General features: G+C 37.8%; 2 protein-coding genes across 3 annotated transcripts; one reads left to right on the top strand and one right to left on the bottom strand.

The window, feature by feature from the left end:
• The first annotated feature begins 1,736 nt into the window (after positions 1–1,736).
• LOC110465896 (ATP-dependent RNA helicase eIF4A-like) lies at positions 1,737–18,517 on the top strand. 2 transcript variants are annotated; one of them, XM_021522035.1, is made up of 10 exons: positions 1,737–2,026; positions 6,535–6,601; positions 10,376–10,523; positions 10,934–11,073; positions 11,476–11,641; positions 12,561–12,670; positions 13,317–13,460; positions 16,483–16,620; positions 16,962–17,131; positions 17,526–18,517. In XM_021522035.1, exons 1-10 carry the CDS (start codon positions 1,752–1,754, stop codon positions 17,668–17,670), a joined length of 1,503 nt encoding a protein of 500 aa, XP_021377710.1. In that variant the 5' UTR covers positions 1,737–1,751; the 3' UTR covers positions 17,671–18,517. The 2 variants fall into 2 exon arrangements, with proteins under 2 accessions (XP_021377710.1, XP_021377711.1); XM_021522036.1 differs by lacking the exon at positions 1,737–2,026 and adding an exon at positions 2,529–2,627.
• Positions 7,412–9,852, bottom strand: LOC110465895 (piggyBac transposable element-derived protein 4-like). Its single transcript, XM_021522033.1, has one exon. It carries the CDS (start codon positions 9,210–9,212, stop codon positions 7,455–7,457), a length of 1,758 nt encoding a protein of 585 aa, XP_021377708.1. The 5' UTR covers positions 9,213–9,852; the 3' UTR covers positions 7,412–7,454.
• Positions 18,518–19,766: the final 1,249 nt, after the last annotated feature.

Below are 19,766 nucleotides of genomic sequence, written 5' to 3'. Positions count from 1 at the left end.
TTGGACTATTACGGACTCCTCTGCCGCCATTGGACTATTACAGACTCCTCTGCCGCCATTGGACTATTACGGACTCCTCTGCCGCCATTGGACTATTATGGACTCCTCTGTCGCCCTTGGACTATTACGGACTCCTCTGCCGCCATTGGACTATTACAGACTCCTCTGCCGCCATTGGACTATTACGGACTCCTCTGCCGCCATTGGACTATTACAGACTCCTCTGCCGCCATTGGACTATTACAGACTCCTCTGCCGCCATTGGACTATTACGGACTCATCTGTCGCCCTTGGACTATTACGGACTCCTATCTTTCCCTTTCTCTTTCATCTCTTCCTTCTTCCTCGATTGTGTCTCCCTTGCCGCCCGTCTTCATATGACCTTATATCTATTATGACCACAGGGACCTGAGGAATTTGTTATAGCTGTAATTGAACCTAAAATGCATGTTATTTGTTTTTAAACGTGTAAGGGGTTTAGATCAATTTTCGGTAAAAATGACACCCCAATGATCGTATATGTCATCATATACCTCTGATGTGATATTTTTTACCGAAAATTGATCCAAAGCCTTAAAACGTGTAAAATTACTCTGAAGACCTCTGTTTAGGTCCAATTATTATAGCTGTAACAAATTACCAGGTCAATGTGCATGGTTATGGCAAAGAACAAACACATATGCATTTCATTGAATTAGGTCTCAAATATAATAAACCCCATATTTTCAAGATTTCCTTTAGTGATTTGTGCAAAAATATGCCAAATTTAATTTGTTCGACAACACATAGACACGGTCGACCCCTCGCGTCATTTTCTTAGACTAATAGTCTCCGAACTGGTCACGGAGTACCGAACTGGTCACGTGGTCACGGAGTACCGAACGTCACGGAGTACCGAACTGGTCACGTGGTCACGGAGTACCGAACTGGTCACGGAGTCTATTTACAATGATTGTTACGATTGCCTATAGGATCATGGTATGTCCAAAAATTATGAAGGGAGTGAAATTTTCACAGAACGTCTTTGTATAAAAAGTCAATGTGCATGGATTTAATTATGTTAATTATTTCAGTTAGAAACCGTAAACGTACTATAGACATAAAATTGTCATAAATGATAACTAGCATTATGTATCTACCGATCGAGATTTTCTCTACTATCAGGTCATTTTTAAAGCGGAATATTGATATATTATTTAAAAAAAAACTTTTATTATTTATCAATCGTATAACCAATTTTGTCTTCACAAATCATATACGATAAAGCCATTATTTTATCAAGAAGAAAAACCCCAACATATAACGTTGCATAGAGTTTTTGACTTATAGTCCTAGTATATAGCTAGACCACAGGTGCTGGGCACACTAGCTGATATTATATAATATGGTTGGTTGGTTCATTATATAGTTTATTCACACATTATCAGTTTGTCAAGAACCTGTGCTGTGGACAAGGACACTGGTATTTCTAAATACTTACCAAGATTTATTAATAGCATATGATACTTACCCGTTTGTTATTTCGCAATAACTTGGCAGCTAATCAATGTATTGAAAGGAATTTTATGAATAAATGAGGTAAACTATATAATTAGGCCTAGTAGACATACAAAGGTCAAATTAAGTATTTCGAAACAACAATTTAACCCGCGCTCAGCAGCGGTATATAAGCTTGTGAGCAGCCCGCAACCCTCATTCTAAAACGAACAAAAACCTAAAACAACATTACGATAAAGTATACTGAAAGTCTGATGAGCCTTTCAAAAGTTGAAGTGACAACAGCAGATTCCCAATCTCTACGGGACCAGGGGAACGGTTGCGGACTTCAGGGGGCGGGGGAACGAAGCCCACCGAGGCGAAACAAAAAGTTTCGAAAACCGTCTCCCGAATTTCGGGATGATGGAGTCGGGAGAAGAGATGGACAGTCGTACGTCCCATCGGATGGTTATTCCAGGACCTCCGGTACCGGTGGAACAGACTGGGTGGATGAGAACCAGAACGGCTATACCAAATTCCAAACAAAAGGGTGAGTGGAAAACATACTATTTATAAAGCTGTATTTCAGGGCCTAAATACACATATTAAAACTATTCATGATTGTCAACGATGAAAGTTTTGTTAATATTATCACATTAACCACGGACTTAGATGATCTAATTCTGTGGTAGAACATTAAATGTGTCTTGCAGTAAGCAGTTCTAGCTTGAAAGGCCCATTATGATATTATCTTACATGAAGAACAACTTAATCCAAGATCACGAAGCGATGTATTTTATGAATTGCGCTAAATATTCAATAAAATATCCCCGCCCACTTTCCTGACGTCACATGTGTAGACGAAAATGGCCAACCCTAATATCTACGAGGTATTCATGCGCCGATGAGAATTAATATAGTGCGTTAATAATCGTCTTTTAATTGCGAGAAATTTGTTATCAAAAGAGATTTTTGTCAGATGTTTGGACGATTATTAATTTTTCAATGCAACCATAACTTCAAATTTGATATTTAATGTAAAAAATGTAATTGGATGTTCTTCCGCCAAACCACGGTGCGATCGCCGGTTCTTTCCTTTCTTCGCGGTACTTCAGCGAGAACATGTCATATAACTCCTCGGATGAAAATAGGTGAGAGAATTTGTCGTCATTTTTGGGTCAAAACGTATCATCTATGTTTCGATGGAAGCATAAGGTGTTATATTTCTTATGTGGTATATTAATTTTTGACACACATTGTTAAAAATGTATATTTCCCGAGGTTGATTCCTCAGCCGGTGTCATGGCGGCCGATCAGCACGTGTGACCCATATGGTTACGACTTAAATACCATAAAATATGACGATCTAATAAGGAAATGATCAATGCTGGATGTAAATGAGGGCTTCTTTTGACAAACTATATGTAATCGGTATAAAATAATGGCAAAATTGTACTTTGTGTTGTGCATTTCCCCGCATTTCCTTGGCCTTATTCACTCCATGCTAAAAATTTCGCAATGTCTTCTTTTGACATTTCGGAAACCACTTCCAAGTCAACACATGTTTTACAAGCTGTCAGTGGATTCAGGTGCTTTATGACTCTCGTAAGACTAAATATTATAGTGATGTTAACATTCCTCCGCCGGACCACGTTTACTGGAAGTAATCCACAATATCAAAGACCTGACCAACGGTGAATAGATCTTCACGTGGCGGAAGAATGAGTGATCGCCATTTTAAATGAGCTGGATGGTTGTATCTTAATACTTAAACAGCGTCTTGTTCACATGGTGGTTGTAATGAAGTTTGTGAATATATTTTATACATAGACAATTGTAAATTCATGCCCTTAGCTATAAACTGTAGATTCAAAGAGAGATTGGGAGGGGGAAGGGGGCTCTTCAAATGTAATTAGATTTTTTATTGTCAGAATATGATGACTAATATAAAAAATGGTGTTCTTTTTAAATAGGTCTTGTAGAATCATTATATTTATGTAAGGTGTTTTTGATGGTCATATCCATAAAAGTCTGTAAATTTCTCCTATATAAAATATATGGAGCAAGTAGTTAATAAGAAAAACCCTTGGAAAGTCTCGCTCATTCTGGGCAACATATTCCTTGATGGACACTGGAATTGTGGTCCTGGAAAAAATAACGACCTGAAGGAAAAGGTCTCGCTATCGCAGGCCAAAAATACTTACCTAACACTTCCTGATATTTCACAGGATATTATATACCATCTACTTGACTGTTATAACAAATGCACATCCAAATCCTCGCCTCGTACTTAGCACAACTGGACAAGTTCAGTCCTCTTTTTCCATCCTATATGCAGAATATCTTGCTTTTGTCAGAGAACACATTTTTCTAATTAAAGACGTTTCCCTGGCACCATGCTCGTGGCGTGACGCAACTTTCATAGAACACCTTTTTCCCTTTGAAACACATCTCTTGTATTCATACAAATAAGTATTGTATTTTACATTTTCATGTAGGAATATTCCTCTTTCTGAAATCAGCAAATTGTGTCTATTATAGTAGAGAAAGGTATTTAACATCGGCTAAGGGTGAGAATAACCACTCTGAAATAGTACCATGATTATAATTTTACACCAATGTGAAGCTACCCTCGGCTTGCCTATGAAGATGGTGTCGGAGAACTACTAGACCCGTTGAATCGGGCACATGTTTACTCCAATAACATAAGAGGCCGCTGGTTGGCCTTTTTTTCTATCAAATTTTATTTTGCGACTGCGACTTCTTATTTCCGAAGCACTTTTTCTTTGATGCAGATTCCGCCCGAAATCCAGGCGGAACAAAATTGGCTTGAAAATCTCACTTAAGTGGTTAACAGTTCATGACAACAATGTCTACTCACGGTTCATATAATATAGATCCCATGTGTATGCCACAGACATAAATATATAGTATATTAAGGAATAGAGCACTCAAAATACATGTCCATGTCGTTGTAGCATTCTCTGACCTACGTTTAAAACATGGCTTCCTGGGTTAGTACAAAATAGCAGATGGAATTTCAAACGAATCGAAAAGATATGGAGTTTGTTTGTATTCTGCTTGTTAAACATCACATGTATTCCATTTTTGTATTAACCGAAAAATCATGGAAAATGTTGTCCGCTTCACTTTGAAAGAGAAAACTTATTTTTTATGTCTTTGCCACCAAATTCTTCTCATTTAATCATGGATTTATGGAAAGGAACATTTATTGGACTCTGCTGAACATTTAAATGTATGTAAACACATTAAACTTTTTCTAAACACAAACTTTGAAAATTTGATCGTCAGCATCGGGAAAATCAGCTAGGTTACATGGCGCCTGTCAAAAGTGTCTCGCTGTGTAAAACCTCTAAAAATGTTGGAGTAGCATGGGTAGTGAGAAATGACACCTGTACAAACAAATGAAGTGCTTTGGGTGCAGTTATGGCTTTCGATGCCAGTGATTTTTATACACCCGTCAAATTTGACGGAAGTATTATGGTATGGGGGTTGTCTGTCCGGCGAAAACTTTGTTTGCTCGGCGATCTACTCCTAAATTTATCGACCGATCTCGTTGAAACTTGGTACATACATTATAATCATGATATGAAGTTACCCTTAGGCTGCTACGCGCCACAATAGTGGTTTCGAAAAGTCAGGCCGTCAGTGCTGCGCACGACAATAGTGGCGCTCGGTCTGTAGGTTTTTGATCAGTAAACAGGAAGTGTGAAAGCGGACTGTTGCTATACCAAACCCGAAAGCGTATAGAAGAAGGCTTCTGATTGGTTGTTTTGTCATTACTTACGATATTCCCGGCAATGTACCCTAGTAATAACCAAAGTATGTGGGAGAATTTCAAATCAGAAAAAAAAACGTCATAAAAATGGCGGACATGTAGATTGAAGTGATGAATATGATGGTAAACATTTATTCTCCATCGTCACCTACAATGATAATAAAGGTTTTAAAGGGTTTGACATGGTTGATGTGGAAATACTTCGGTGTAACATAATATGTAACTTTCCAATGAACGGCTTTGTGCCCTACGCAAACATGAAAATATCGGCGCACCGAGGCGCACATGTTGTCTGCAGGTGAGGCCGAATTGAACATCGACATTGATACATTTTGATTTCTTTCTTCCAACTATTTATTGATGATTTAATCATAAACTAGACCGTAGCTAAGATATATCTATATGCCGACTGTGACAGTAAATATATTGAATGACGACCTGAAACCTGTAGCAAATCACATGCAATTCTTAATGAAATACCTGACCTTTTTACTTGATAATCTCTGTAAATGTACAGCGTCTTATGTCATAAATGAAGTTTATAATCTCCGTTATCATTTGCATTTGCTGACAAAAATAATTTCAAAATGATCTTTCTGCTGCTTAAATCCGATTAATTAAAAGTTTCACCTTTTCTTACCTTGATTACCACATGTACAGGTAAATACTGAAGCAACTTTAGAATCGAAAACGTTAATATAAACTAGAGACAATAACGAACAATTTTCCTATAACTTTTATTCACACATAACAACAAAAATTCAAGTTATGCACATTTGAAAAATCAAATAAATTGATTTATATTTCAATAATTAATTCAGCAGTGGCGTCCCTTTACATAGAAATCAACGTAGCAGCCTAAGGGTTAAAAGAATTTTGACTCAACGATTTTTGCAAAAGTTATTGCCCTTTGTTCATTTCAGTATTTGATTTTCTTCTACATTTTTTATAGCATGTCAGTTAACCACTCTTGGAATGATGCAGATCTTATTTCAATGTAAGAAAGTATATAACACTATAAGGCAATCGACGGGCATATATTGTTCCGCCCCGCTGTACTCTTGTTGTAAAATATAGTGTGTCTTTTAAAAACGGCCGAGTCATAGGGTTAGAACTAAAAATTTGAGTCCCAAATATGACTGATGCCATACCCATGTTAAAGATTCATGGGACGTTGCATTCTCTTAATGTTGTTGATATCCTGTTTAAAGAAACTATGAAAGGACGTTGTGTTATATATATAAAAAATATCCTTTCAGGTCTCGAAAAGAGGCTGATGGCCAGCAGCAGGAATATCAGGATGGAGCGATACAGCCAGTGGTTGAGGTAAGTCATATTTGTAGGTGCACAGTGAGTAATTTTAACCATATATCTAGGTATTTAAAAGAAAAATGATTTTCTTCATTTTTTCCCATTTTGATTAATGCATCAATTAACTACATATTTGCTTTTATAACGATTTATTATCAATGACCATTCCATCAATCATCATGAGAAATGGTGATGATCGTTTTTTCCAACACTACTCTGACTTTGTCATAACCAAGTTTAGGGGCCTCCTGAAGAGTATTATTTATAAGGTACAGCTCAAGCCAACAAGGACAAAAGAGGGTTCCTCCTTAACTTTTGGGTCTCTGGGCCCGTAATCTTGCATTAGTGTTAAAGCCTACTTCCAACCTACATATGATTATAAAGGAGTCTTTGGTAGCCGTAACCTGGATGCCCTCAACCCCCCTTTCCTATTTGGGGGTTGGAAAGGTAATACCCCCCCATCAGGGTTAAACATTAACTTTATTTTCTGATTCTACATATACTTTACAAGTGATTTTACATGTCCAAAGGACCAGTTAATTTATTTAACTCTTAGACTGCTAAGCAAGATTTACCTCCCCTTAGACCCAGCCACCAAGTAATTTCAGCTAACGAGGTTTTTAATTAGTGTATTTTATTTAAAAAATCGTAACTTTTTTGTGTTTCATTTGATTGCAATAAGACTATGGTATGTTTTTGAGTTTGAAGTAAACTTTCATTTGCAACCAACTTTGTTTTGAAGTGTTGTCATTTATTCGAGAAATGGGGTGTTGAACAACAAAAACGAACAAAAAACGCAAAAAAACAACAACATTTTCTCAACAATAACTCTAACATACCTAATTTACTGTTATTCTTCTGTCACATTTTACTTGTGTAGCTCAGGAGAACATGTTATCTTGAAATATACCATGCTGTGGTACCTCATAAAGCATGGGTACACACACAAGGGAGTGTCACACTGAAGACATATGAACTGGGTTTGATGTCGCTTTTTCTGCTCGCGGTCAGAGCAAACAGCACAGTCTGGAGTTGACCTACGTCCACCTGCTGTCATGTGGGGATTCATGGATGGGAAGTGTTTCTCTGTAAGCCTAGAAGGGGGGTTGTTCACTGGCCTAGCAAATCTCTTGTTTGTAGGTTCATAGCCTTCAAGCAGACCGTGAATGACAGCTAACCGAAACTTCATTGAGGACACTTTTTTCCCTCCATTGAGAGATTTCCAGATAATTTTGCTGTTACAGAAAGTCACTTCAAGCAGATTACAGATGACTAACTTCTTCCACCATTTTAGCATTCTGTGTTGAGATACACAATATTGTGTTTGTTGATCTGCAACATCTACACCACCCATATGTTGTGTGTAAAGTTGTATCGCTCTGGGGTGGTCAACTTCGCGTACATGGCCGTCATGAAACTTAGATCTCACTGTCTTGGTGTATGTACTGCCATTGTGGACAGTTGTCAGCATGTTCACCTGTCTCTTATCATGCCAACATATGTAAAGTTTGTTACCCTGTCTCACAACAACTGGGAGGTCACCTTTTTTGGGTTTGGCGGTCTTCACCGCATTAGGAACTCCTATCCTATTAGTCCGCAGCGTGCCACATGCTCCCGTCTGGTTATCCTCAAGATCCTGGAATAGTGATGGGCTTGTAAAAAAATTATCACAGTACAGGTGATGACCTTTATGTAATAAAGGTTCTGTAACATTCATTACAACTCGGTGAGCAGCTCCTTTGGTGGGATCTCCAGCAGCTTTTCCTGTATACAACACCCAATTGTACACGTATCCTGTACTGGACTCCGCTAAAGTCCAAGTTTTCAGCCCCCATTTATGGGGTTTTGAAGGGATATATTGCAGATACTTGGTCCTTCCTTTATATGGAATTAATGTTTCATCTACAGACAGTTCTCTCCCGGGATAATAATAGTGTTGCCATTGAGAAACAAGAAGTTTTGCTACCTCAGAAAATTTGTAGGTAGGGTCAAAATTTGGGCTGTCACGTGGTGGTTCTTGTGAGTTATCAGCGGCGTGGAAAAATGACAAAATATTTAAGAACCTATCTCTTGGCATTAATACAGTAAACCCTTTCAAAGATATTAACTCATCAGTGTTCCAGTATGAATCGTAACCAGGTAAACGTACTACACCCATGTAGAGAATAATCCCAATGAAAGCTTTCATTTCCGAGTTCGTGACGTCAGTCCACTTTCTCGCACGGGCGTGAGGTTTTAAGTTTTCAACTCCACCAAGATTTGTGATGTACTGTTCATAGTATAAGTTTGTTTGAGTCACTAATATATCGATAATTTCATTATTGAATAACGTAAGAAAAATATCCGACTCCGATCCTTCCACATGTTTCGGTCCCGAATTTTCGGAAAACTCAGTCAACCACGGAGAAAAATATGCATTATGCTTTGGGTCACGATCTTCCCTATCCATTTCATTCTCAACTTCTTGTTCAATTTCCCGCAATTCCTGATCATCCAAATCAATGTCGGCATCAAGGTCAAAGTTTTCACCGATTTCATCACCAATATCTTCTGGATAGAAGCCCATAAATTCATCATCCTCGCTATCGGAGTTACCGACAAGTTCGTAAAATTCGGCTTCAGCCATTGTTGCAAAATATTTCAGTCAAAACATGCAAATAATCCCATTTTTCTGACATAAATCAATGACTTCTATCACTGTTGATTTTTGACCGCCATCTTGGATCTCACCTCTATTGACTTCCCGCGAGATATCATATATAGTAACACGGGAATTCCCGTTACATAAATTAGAAAACGAAACCTATTCATGGGCGGTATATCCCGCCGGCAGTGGCACACGGTAAGATAAGCGTGGGCGGGGATTCCCGCCAGCCGCAGTCTAAGAGTTAATATTGCTTGCTGAAATTCTTGCACTAGTGTTTGTGCTGGACCCTTTATTATATCAATGTTAAAAATAAGTTACTAGAAACCCTTCGTGCAGTTCGACAATGGAAACTGTGAACAGTAGGCGTGACTTGCATGTATTTTTCACTATAGCATTACTATTGAGGAAAACACTATTGCGTTAGTTCAATTATTGTGGTATACAATCAAGTATTGCAATAGTATTGGATACTTCAGTTACCCAAGTTCTTTCTGTCATTTCTCTGTTGGTTTATTGGTATAAGGTCCAGTGTTCTCCCCAGAATGGTTTGAAAGAAGCATGGTATTTCAATATTTCTGTTAAAGCAGCACTCTATGTAAAATCAAAGCAGCATGGTAACTTTAAATTTACTATGAATATATAGCAGAGAAGATCTAGGATAGCAGCATGGTACCATGCTGCAAAAACAGCCTGGGGAGAACACAGGTCATTTTTGTCTTATATATTGAAGTTAGTCGCCATGCTGTCTGTCTGCTTGCCTATTTATCAAACATTCCCACAACACTGAGTATAAAGTATACCGTAACAGTTATGTAATTAAAACGTGCATACGACTGAGATTATTATGTTACAGTGACTTCCACACTTGACTCCTTATGTAAGTGCAGGCGAGATCATCTTAATGATAACGACTGAATTATCAGTACTAGTAATCACATGGTGTGATTAGAAAACTGTAAGTGTTAGTAGTTTTGAATATATCGATTGTGTGGCATACTATCGACGATTGTTATCGAGTTTATGAAGTTATTGATTAATCAAACTGAGAGGTGTACACTCGCCATCGATAGTAAGATGTATGGTATTCGTTACACCAGTAGTGACTAGTAGTTAATACCTATGTATGTTATTACTGTTTACAGCAGAGTGAACACTCCAACTATCAGGTGGACGTCATTGAAAGCTTTGATGATATGAACTTGAATGAATCCTTACTCCGAGGAATCTACGCCTATGGTTTTGAAAAGCCTTCCGCTATTCAGCAGAGAGCAATCAAGCCCTGTATTGATGGTACGTATACTTGATCTATAGAAAATGCAGGGAATCTTGCACTTAAGCTTGACCTTGTAGAAGCAATCTGTGTTTTGTGTAAATTTATCATTTGTACAAGTTACAGTGTTAAAAGAGGTTATGAGTGGTGAAAATGAGGCATGTCAGCAGATAGTTGTTGGTCAATATGCTCATTTTTAAATCAAAGATATATCTCATGAATTTTACCAAGGATGTGTAAGCTGAAAAATTTAATTAGAGGTGTAGGATTTCTTGGGTAAAGAATTAGCCTGCAGGTAAAATTTGAGAAAAAAAAATCTTCCAGACTTCTGTAATAAATATCTGGTTTTTGCAAATAAGTAAAAAGAAATGGTTCCATCAGTCGTCTGTCTCCGGATTTATTTATGAGGTGTTGTTTTTTCTTTGTGCAGGAATTGATGTGATTGCACAGGCCCAGTCGGGTACTGGAAAGACCGCTACTTTCTCAGTAGCAATCCTTCAGAAACTTGATGTGAACAACAAATACTGCCAGGCCCTGGTCCTGGCCCCAACCAGAGAGTTGGCACAACAGGTACTGTTTGTAAGCAAGGGAGATAACTTGTGAAATAACTCTTATGAGTTTCATCATTTTAACAGCCTTAAATATAAAACATTGGTTGGCAAGTGATTTGAGTATTTTAGAATATTGAATTTCAGTTTGCATAACATTGTGCAGGAAAACAGAAAGCATTTGAAGTTAATGATAAGAATTATAACTAATAAGACAAAATGATATCACTGAAAAATATGAAGCAAAACAAGCTTGCAACACGATTCAAACGTTATATTGATAACAAGAAATTATTTTGTTTGCCTAATTAGCATTTTGTTTCTATATCTGTCGAGAAATAACTTTGAAAGCTTGATTTCTCTCGCTGTGTATATACTAATCTTTTGAGGCCGAGTTGAATTCCAACCCTTTATCTGTGTGCAGATCCAGAAAGTGGTGGTGGCCCTGGGGGACTACATGAGTGCCTCATGCCACGCCTGTATTGGTGGTACTAATGTACAGGCTGATGTAGCTAAGCTGAAATCTGGCGTACAGATTATTGTTGGTACCCCAGGCCGTGTGTACGACATGATCCAGCGCAAAGCTCTGGGTGAGTTTATCAATCTGCTGTAAATCAATATCAAGCTCAGGTTTTTTGCCCAATACAGGTTGTTTCCCCTAGCTATTTTGCCAAAATGACAAATAATTGAGGAATATATTCCCCATCTCAATACAAATAATGCTATATTTTCTCAACTCATAAATGAACAGGCAGTTGTAAAAAAAAAAAGTTAAAAAAACCACTGCAAGCTTTGGAGTAGCAAGCAAGATGTTTTTTCTTTTAGCTTGAACTGGAAAAATTAGATTTCATTCATTTAATACTTTATTGATTGGAGAAGTTCTTCACTTAAGGATTGGTTTTCATAGTTTTGACTTGCATTGGTGTATGTTACACACCAATGCATGTCAGAAATATGAAAACCAATCCTTATATTTACATTTTATGTTGATCAACTTACAGTTCACGCAGAAATAAAGACATAATATTAGTCTGAACACGTTTCAACGTCGGGTAAATCCATACAGAGAACAGCCGCCAGTTGACAGTGGAGCAGTGCAATCTCCAACGTTACAGTTATGACGTCGTAAGCATAACGACGTCGCAATAGCCCAATGTATGTTATATGGAAATAACATACATTGGGCCCAGTAGAAACATCTATGATCTAGAACGTGCAGTGGAAATAAAAATATTACTGGTTATTCTGGGGAAGAATAGAATTTGACTGGATTCGTCAGCCTGAGAGTTTGATTTAGCTAATGTTGGAAGGGGCAGGGGAGGTGGCTTTTTGTTAGTTTTACATACGGAATATATTTGAAACATTAGGTTAGTTCACTGTTTTGGGGAAACAAAACCTGTATATTTTAGAACGACATTGAGTGTGTTATGCTCAAACTCTGAACTGAATATTTTTCTGTGATATTGCCGTTGTAAGTTCACTTTAACTCTCTAAACTTCAATTTAACAGACCCCTCTACCATTGAATTGTTCATCCTGGACGAGGCTGATGAAATGTTGTCAAGAGGGTTCAAGGATCAAATCTACGACATTTTCAGATTCTTGAAAGAATCCATACAGGTAAGAATCATACAAACTTGGGATTTATTATTTGGTGAAATTTTCAAAATTTACCTTCTCAAAAGCACCAGACCTTAATCTTGTGTGTAGGCTCTGGCCGTCAAGTGGAAGGAGATCAAAATTCGTGCCACTTGGGTGAGGTGTGTTGGCATCGAGTGTCGCATATCTCAAATTGGTGCAGTACAGTGCTCTCTTTTAATGACAACAGTAACAAATGTACTGAAATATGCTACTGTCCTAACTTGCATGACATATCGAGTTTGTTGTAGTGAATAATGTACAATGTCATTTGATGTATGCTTGTGTGTTTCAGTAATGTTCTTTGTTTTTGATTTAAGATATCTGTTTGCTACAAAAAAGATTGATATGAAATGGCTTAAAATCGCTATCAGATTTGATTCAATTTTTACTTGTTGCGATTTCCATACACCTGAAATTGTGTTTATTGTCTACCTTGGTCGATTAGTGTTCTGTGTGTATGTACACTACAAAAAAAATTGGATATGAAATGGCTCAAAATCACTGATTTGACTTGATCATCACTTGTCACAATTTCCACCGACCTTTACTGATGGGTTTACTGTCAGTGTTTTGTATGTACATACAAACCAGAAGGACACGATCATGTTATAAATTTGTATTGCAGGTTATCCTGTTGTCTGCCACCATGCCAAATGAGGTATTGGAGGTGACAACCAAGTTCATGCGAGACCCCGTTCGCATCTTGGTGAAGAAAGATGAACTTACCCTTGATGGTATCAAGCAGTTTTATGTCAATGTGGAAAAAGAGGTAAACTTTAACATCCAATCAAAATAATTAAATCTGAGTCAATATCAAGTAGTTTCTAATAAAATACATAGATTATAACATAATATGCTTTACATTTCATGGCCCATTTTTTAAAATTTTGAACAGACAATTCATGCCAGGTTTTTAAGACTAGACATGTAGTGTTTAAAGGTCTGATGATTGCCGACAAAGTTCATGATATGGTTTTGTACCTACCTGCCCAAAAGCGCAAGTCCTTATCATTGTGTTTTGCCTCTGGCTGTCAGTTGGAAGGATAACAAAATTTGTGCCATTTGGGCAAGGTTTGTTGGCATCTAGTGTTGGTAACCAACCACAGTTACTACAGATTTTACTGATTAAATGTACAGGCCCAAGGACAAAATAATATAGCTGAACATTTTATGCTGTGAATGTTCCAGGATATTGAGGAAAATCTAGAGTATTCCTGATTTGGCTTTAAAAAAACCTTGAAATTTGGGATCTTGCCTCCAAGTCTAGAAATTTGGTTTAAATTTAGGGTGTTTTGTATTGTATAGTAGAGGAATGTGTTGTTTTCTTTGGGAACATTTCTGGTTACTTAAGTTGTATGCTAACATACTTTATATGAATATATGATGCCACCTTGATTGCCAAGAATTAATGGTGATGATAAAAAATTAAAGATATTGAAATCAAAATGTAGTTTGTACCTACCTTCCCAAAAGCACCAGACCTTAATATTGTGTGTAGGCTCTGGCCGTCAAGTGGAAGGAGATGAAATTTCGTGCCACTTGGGTGAGGCGTGTTGGCATCTAGAGTCACAAATCTCAAATTGGTACTATACACTAACTTTTGAAAGAAAATATTGTTATAAATCGGTAAATTGAAGAATAAAATTTGTTAATGCAAAATGATATCAACCTGTCCTTTTAATTTGTTGAATGCTAGATCATGAGTCGTTATTAGATGATGGGAATTTAAAGAATTTCAACTTTAGATATTACTAGGTTAGCTTTTGGAGATTTTATGGTAATAGTCTTATCAAATATCTATTACGGAAGTGTAATTTAGATTCTATTTATTAATAGGGGACCCATCATTTGAATGAGTATTTTACGGACCTGACAATTTGGGGGTGGGGGGGTAAATAAAGCGCTGCTTTATAATGGAATTAATGGTAATAATAAAAAAATAAATATATTGAAATCAAAATGTAGTTTGTACCTACCTTCCCAAAAGCACCAGACCTTAATATTGTGTGTAGGCTCTGGCCGTCAAGTGGAAGGAGATGAAATTTCATGCCACTTGGGTGAGGCGTGTTGGCATCTAGAGTCACAAATCTCAAATTGGTACTATACACTAACTAAGAAAATATTGTTTGACTGGAAGCATCCCTAGGTGGTGGGGATTCAAAATTGTACAAATGATGGGGCTAAGGGGCGGTGCAGAAAAGGGGCAATTTGGCTATACTGCTTTAAACGACTTCTTCACTGGAACTGAGAGATGGATATCAACCATATTTGACTGGAAGCATCTCTAGGTGGTGGGGATTTAAAATAGTACAAATGGTGGGGCTGAGGGGCAGGGGCCAAATGGAGTCAATTTTGCGATAATGCTACAAACGACTTCTGTAGAACTGTTTAACTGGATATCAATCATATTTAATCAAAAGCATTCTTGGGAGGCAGGGATTCAAAATTGTACAAATAGTGTGGCTGACCCCCCAGGGGGCTGAGGGATGGTCCAAAAAGGGTTATTTGGCTATATTGCTTTAAGCTACTTCTCTGGAACTAAGAGATGGATATCAACCATATCTGACTTGAAGGTTCCCTAGGTGGTGGGGATTTAAAATTGTACAAATGGTGGGGCTGAGGGCTGGGCCGAAAGGGGGCAATTTGGCTATATTGCTATAAACAACTTCTGTAGAACTATGCCATGGATATTGATCATATTTGGTCGGAAGCATTCATGGGAGGCAGGGTTCAAAATTGTACAAATGGTGGGGCTGACCCCCTGGGCTAAGGGGTGGGGCCAAAAAAAAAGTGTATTACTTGGAAATGGTTGAGATCCCCACCATATAACCATGGTATACAATTGCTGAGTATAAAGAGAAGAATGCACATTAGCTTCCAGGAGGGCCCTAGGCTCTGGCCCCACCCTTGGAGACATAGTCCCTGGGCCATAACTGTTGAGATCCCCATGGGCCATAACTTTAAAACTGTTGAGATCCCCAACCCAAAACTATATATACAAATGCTGGGCATAAAGAGACGAATGCAGTCATGATATTAGAGTTGACCCCAGGGTCTGTCCCATCCTTGCAGACTTAACCCCTGGGACGTAACTTTGAAACAGTTGGGGATCCCCACCCCAAAACTATATATACAAATGCCGGGTAAATAAGTCGCTGCTTGATGTTTTGATGGTCAACCATTCAAGATAAAAACCTTAACAATCATTTCTAGTTCACTTTGAAGACATGCGATAATTGCCCATAACCAGGCATTATACATATTGGGAGACAATTGTATCAAAACACCATTTAGCACATACTTCCCAAAAAGCGCACCAGACCTTAAAATTGTGTGTGGGCTCTGGCCGTCCAGTGGAAGGAGATAAAATTTGTGCCATTCTAGTGAGGCTTGTTGGAGTCTCAAGTCTCAAGTTGGTGCCTTACAATAAGTTCATAGGAACAGACCTAATCAAGTATACGTGGAATTGAAAGTTTTACACTTTAAAAGTATAAATGGGGAAAGTCTTTTTACAAACAAATAATACTCTAAATCTTTCTAAACTCCCACCAAAAACAGAGCATATTATGTTATAACTTTGTGTGTCCATCCATCAGTATTACTTTGTGACTTTCAATTATCCCATAGTTTATTTATTGTCGGAAACCTCTAGACTAGAAACCATAAGCTTATGGTATATCTTTTCAGAATGATAAAGAAGTTTAATACAGATTGACGGATGTCACAAAGCTTTTAGAAAAATGCGCAAAGATGCTTCTTACAAATGTGTTTACCCGCCTTTGTCTTTTTAGGATTGGAAGTTGGATACCCTGTGTGACTTGTACGAGACATTGACGATCACACAAGCTGTCATCTTCTGTAACACGAGGAGGAAGGTGGACTGGCTCACCGAGAAGATGTTGAGCAGGGACTTCACAGTCTCATCCATGGTTAGTTATTTAGTAAAAAGTTTGATTGTAAAATGTTCTTTTAAAATAGATAAAAAAAAATCCACCTGTATTCAGAGACAGATGTCTTAAAATATAACCCAAGTTGTCCAGTTTTATTTGTATAACATTGTTTAATTTCAAAAAAAGTTATTGATTATAATGCAGACCTTTGGTTTTTTGTGCGATCATGGATGATCTGTGATGGTATAGAAGAAGCCTGTTTTTTTTTTAATTCTTCATAGGTGATGCCATAACCAATGTATTCTAATAGAAGCTTTTTGGGCCTAAGGAAAAGTTGGCTGGACTTTATAGGTTACAGTTAGTTAACTATCTTGTTTTAGCATGGAGAGATGGACCAAAAGGAACGTGATGTGATTATGAGGGAGTTCCGTACCGGCTCTAGCCGTGTTCTCATCACCACCGATCTGTTGGCCAGAGGTATTGATGTCCAGCAGGTCTCCCTGGTCATCAACTACGACCTCCCTGCCAACAGGGAAAACTACATCCACAGGTAATTCACACACATATCTCAAGTTACATGTAATGTACAAAAAATTTACCCACTTGAAATAGCTGTTAAATATATTTAGATTTTATTGATTAGCTATATGAAATGAGCATCCTTGCAGACTTGCCAGATACTAGGCATGTTTGAATAACTGCATGCAAGGGATATAAACAGTTTAAAAAAATCAAAAATATTAAGTGCTAGCGCTAGTCTTTAAAAAACATGAATCCCAAGTAAATGATTTATTTGTTGTCACTAAAGAATGTGCATGATATTTGTTAAATAATTGTTCCCCTTGAACTAATCTTGGTCTATGCAACCCCTAGATATGACGAGAAGAATAAATTTTTTCTTTTCAAGTGTATTACATGTACTGAGTTTCATTTGGTGATTTCAGAATCGGACGTGGTGGACGATTTGGACGTAAAGGTGTTGCAATTAACTTCATCTCGAGTGAGGATAAACGTCCCCTGAAGGACATTGAACAATTTTACAATACAAACATTGAGGAAATGCCTATGAATGTAGCAGATTTGATCTAGATATTGCAATTGTGGTCAGAGTAAAGCGGAGATATAGCATCTCAACCTGTGGATATATATCGCTGTCATAGCAGAGGCGTACACACAAAGTGGAATGTAACATTGTCAATTGGACACTGTATACTGCAAAATATTTTTTGCCCGGAATATAAACATTTTGGGTGTCCCGTGAGGAACTCTTGACATTTATAATACTAGTGCGTACCTTTATAAAGGTGAGCCAAGTTTTATGGTTATCATAGATATACTGAGGACTTTGTTAATAACCATTCGTGGTTGATCCTGTAATCAACGGAGGACACAATTTTATAGTTATTTAACACTATCAATAATATTAGTGTTTTTTTCTCCGATATTAAATTATTTTTAGTAGTGCTAGGACATATTTGGTGCCTGGACAGATTTTTTTTTTATATACAAACTTTTTGTTCTCGTGATTTTTTTTTTTTTGTATAAATTGTATTGAAACTTGACAGGTGCAAAATTGTGGGTGTGGTCAAGTGGTCAACAGGTGTTCTGTGTTTTATTTATAGTCTCGCTCTCTCTACAGTGAACTTGTTGGCACTTCGCTGCAGTACACGAAAATTTCAACTATTTCCGATTGCTACATCAAATTAACGCTTATCTGTGCTTACTTACTGTGAAATACTGATCAATCAATTTTTGTTGTGTCTCGAGAAAAAAAACTTTGTACAGCGTGCTAGTAAATCACAACATGTGCTGGTCGAATCCAAGGTGGAAAAGAACAATGTTCTGGGCATACAACACCTGCCAACCTGTGAGTTATGTGACATGTGAAAAAGATTCAAGCCATAGATGTATTAAAAAATTGTTGTACAAACCACAACTGTTTCTTCTGACTTGTGATTTCAGTGAACTTCTCCAGGTTTACTCGCATAAATGGGCATTGATACATTTACACAACGATCGGGGGGAAAGATTTTCCCATCACCTCCTTGCCCCATAACATGGAGAATATTCTGTATTTTAGATATTAAGCACTCAGCAATTGTGTTTTTGCATGAAATACAACCATTGGCCTGTTTGTTATGTGAAACTACCAGTTTGACTGAATCCTTGTGGACCTGCGAATTTTTATGCAGGCCTTGCAAGGCTCGTCTGAAAGCAGCGTCGGATTACTAAGCCCAACCTCATTTCATAAACGAACCTGTCTAACCTTTTGGATCACGATTAACTAAGCGGCCAGTCATATTCTTGTGTTGCCTGCCAAGCATGGTGACCTGGGTATCGCTCATCCTTGTCAAGTTTCTGTGCTGTAACTTCAAATAGTGCTTTGTCATTGAAATTCCTACACAAATATCTGAAACATTTTGCATGCTCAAGTTCTATTTTGCACCAAGTCTGAAAATCAACATGGTTGCCAGCATCCATTTATTAGCTCGCCTGGTCTGAAGGACCATAGTGAGCTTATGCTGTGGCGCATCATCGGTCGTCGTCATCAACTTTTTCTTTAGAACCTATCTCCTTCTAAACGCCAAAGAGGATTTCAACCAAATTTAGTCTAAAGCATCACTAGGAGGTCTGAGGGCAATCATTTCTTAAATAGGTTAATTCGACCCCCTGGGGGCGGGGAACTTGGCTAAATTTGCTTAAAAAAATTGCATCTCCTTAACACCAGTGAGGATTTCAACCAAATTTAGTCTGAAGCATCACTAGGGGAGGGCAATCATTTCTTGAATAAATGAGGTTGGTTCAACCCCTTAGGCCAGGGGGGCGGGCCCCAAAGAGGATTTTTAGGTCACCTGAGCTTTAGCTCAAGTGACCTATTGCTATCCGTTTTCGTCCGTCGTCGTCCGTTAACATTTTACATTTCAAACTTCTGTCAAGTTCTGCTGGGCCGAATGAACTGAAAGTTGGTAGGAATGATCGCCTCATGGTCCTGACAAAGTGTTGTTATTTTTCAGGTCAATCAGAAATCCAATATGGCCACCATGGCCGCCATTTTGAAAACCTATTTCAAACTTAAAAACAAGTTCTAATAGGCTGATCTCACTGAAAATCTGTCTAGGAATGATCAGCTCATGGTCCTGACAAAGCTAAGTTAACATTATACTTAACTATTTTTTACTGAAATT

Source organism: Mizuhopecten yessoensis, unplaced genomic scaffold (assembly GCF_002113885.1).
Source record: "Mizuhopecten yessoensis strain PY_sf001 unplaced genomic scaffold, ASM211388v2 scaffold11105, whole genome shotgun sequence".
In the NCBI taxonomy this organism is placed as follows: domain Eukaryota; kingdom Metazoa; phylum Mollusca; class Bivalvia; order Pectinida; family Pectinidae; genus Mizuhopecten; species Mizuhopecten yessoensis.
The sequence above is the reverse complement of the archived record's forward strand: the minus strand, read 5'-3'. Positions and strand labels throughout refer to the sequence as shown.

Bases quoted from the DNA above. Each gene is read 5' to 3' on its own strand.
- LOC110465896 (XM_021522035.1), top strand. From the start codon at position 1,752: ATGAGCCTTTCAAAAGTTGAAGTGACAACAGCAGATTCCCAATCTCTA. The intron at 2,027-6,534 runs GTGAGTGGAAAA...ATATCCTTTCAG, and splicing joins ACCAAATTCCAAACAAAAGG to GTCTCGAAAAGAGGCTGATG. The intron at 16,621-16,961 runs GTTAGTTATTTA...ATCTTGTTTTAG, and splicing joins ACTTCACAGTCTCATCCATG to CATGGAGAGATGGACCAAAA.
- LOC110465895 (XM_021522033.1), bottom strand. From the start codon at position 9,212: ATGGCTGAAGCCGAATTTTACGAACTTGTCGGTAACTCCGATAGCGAG.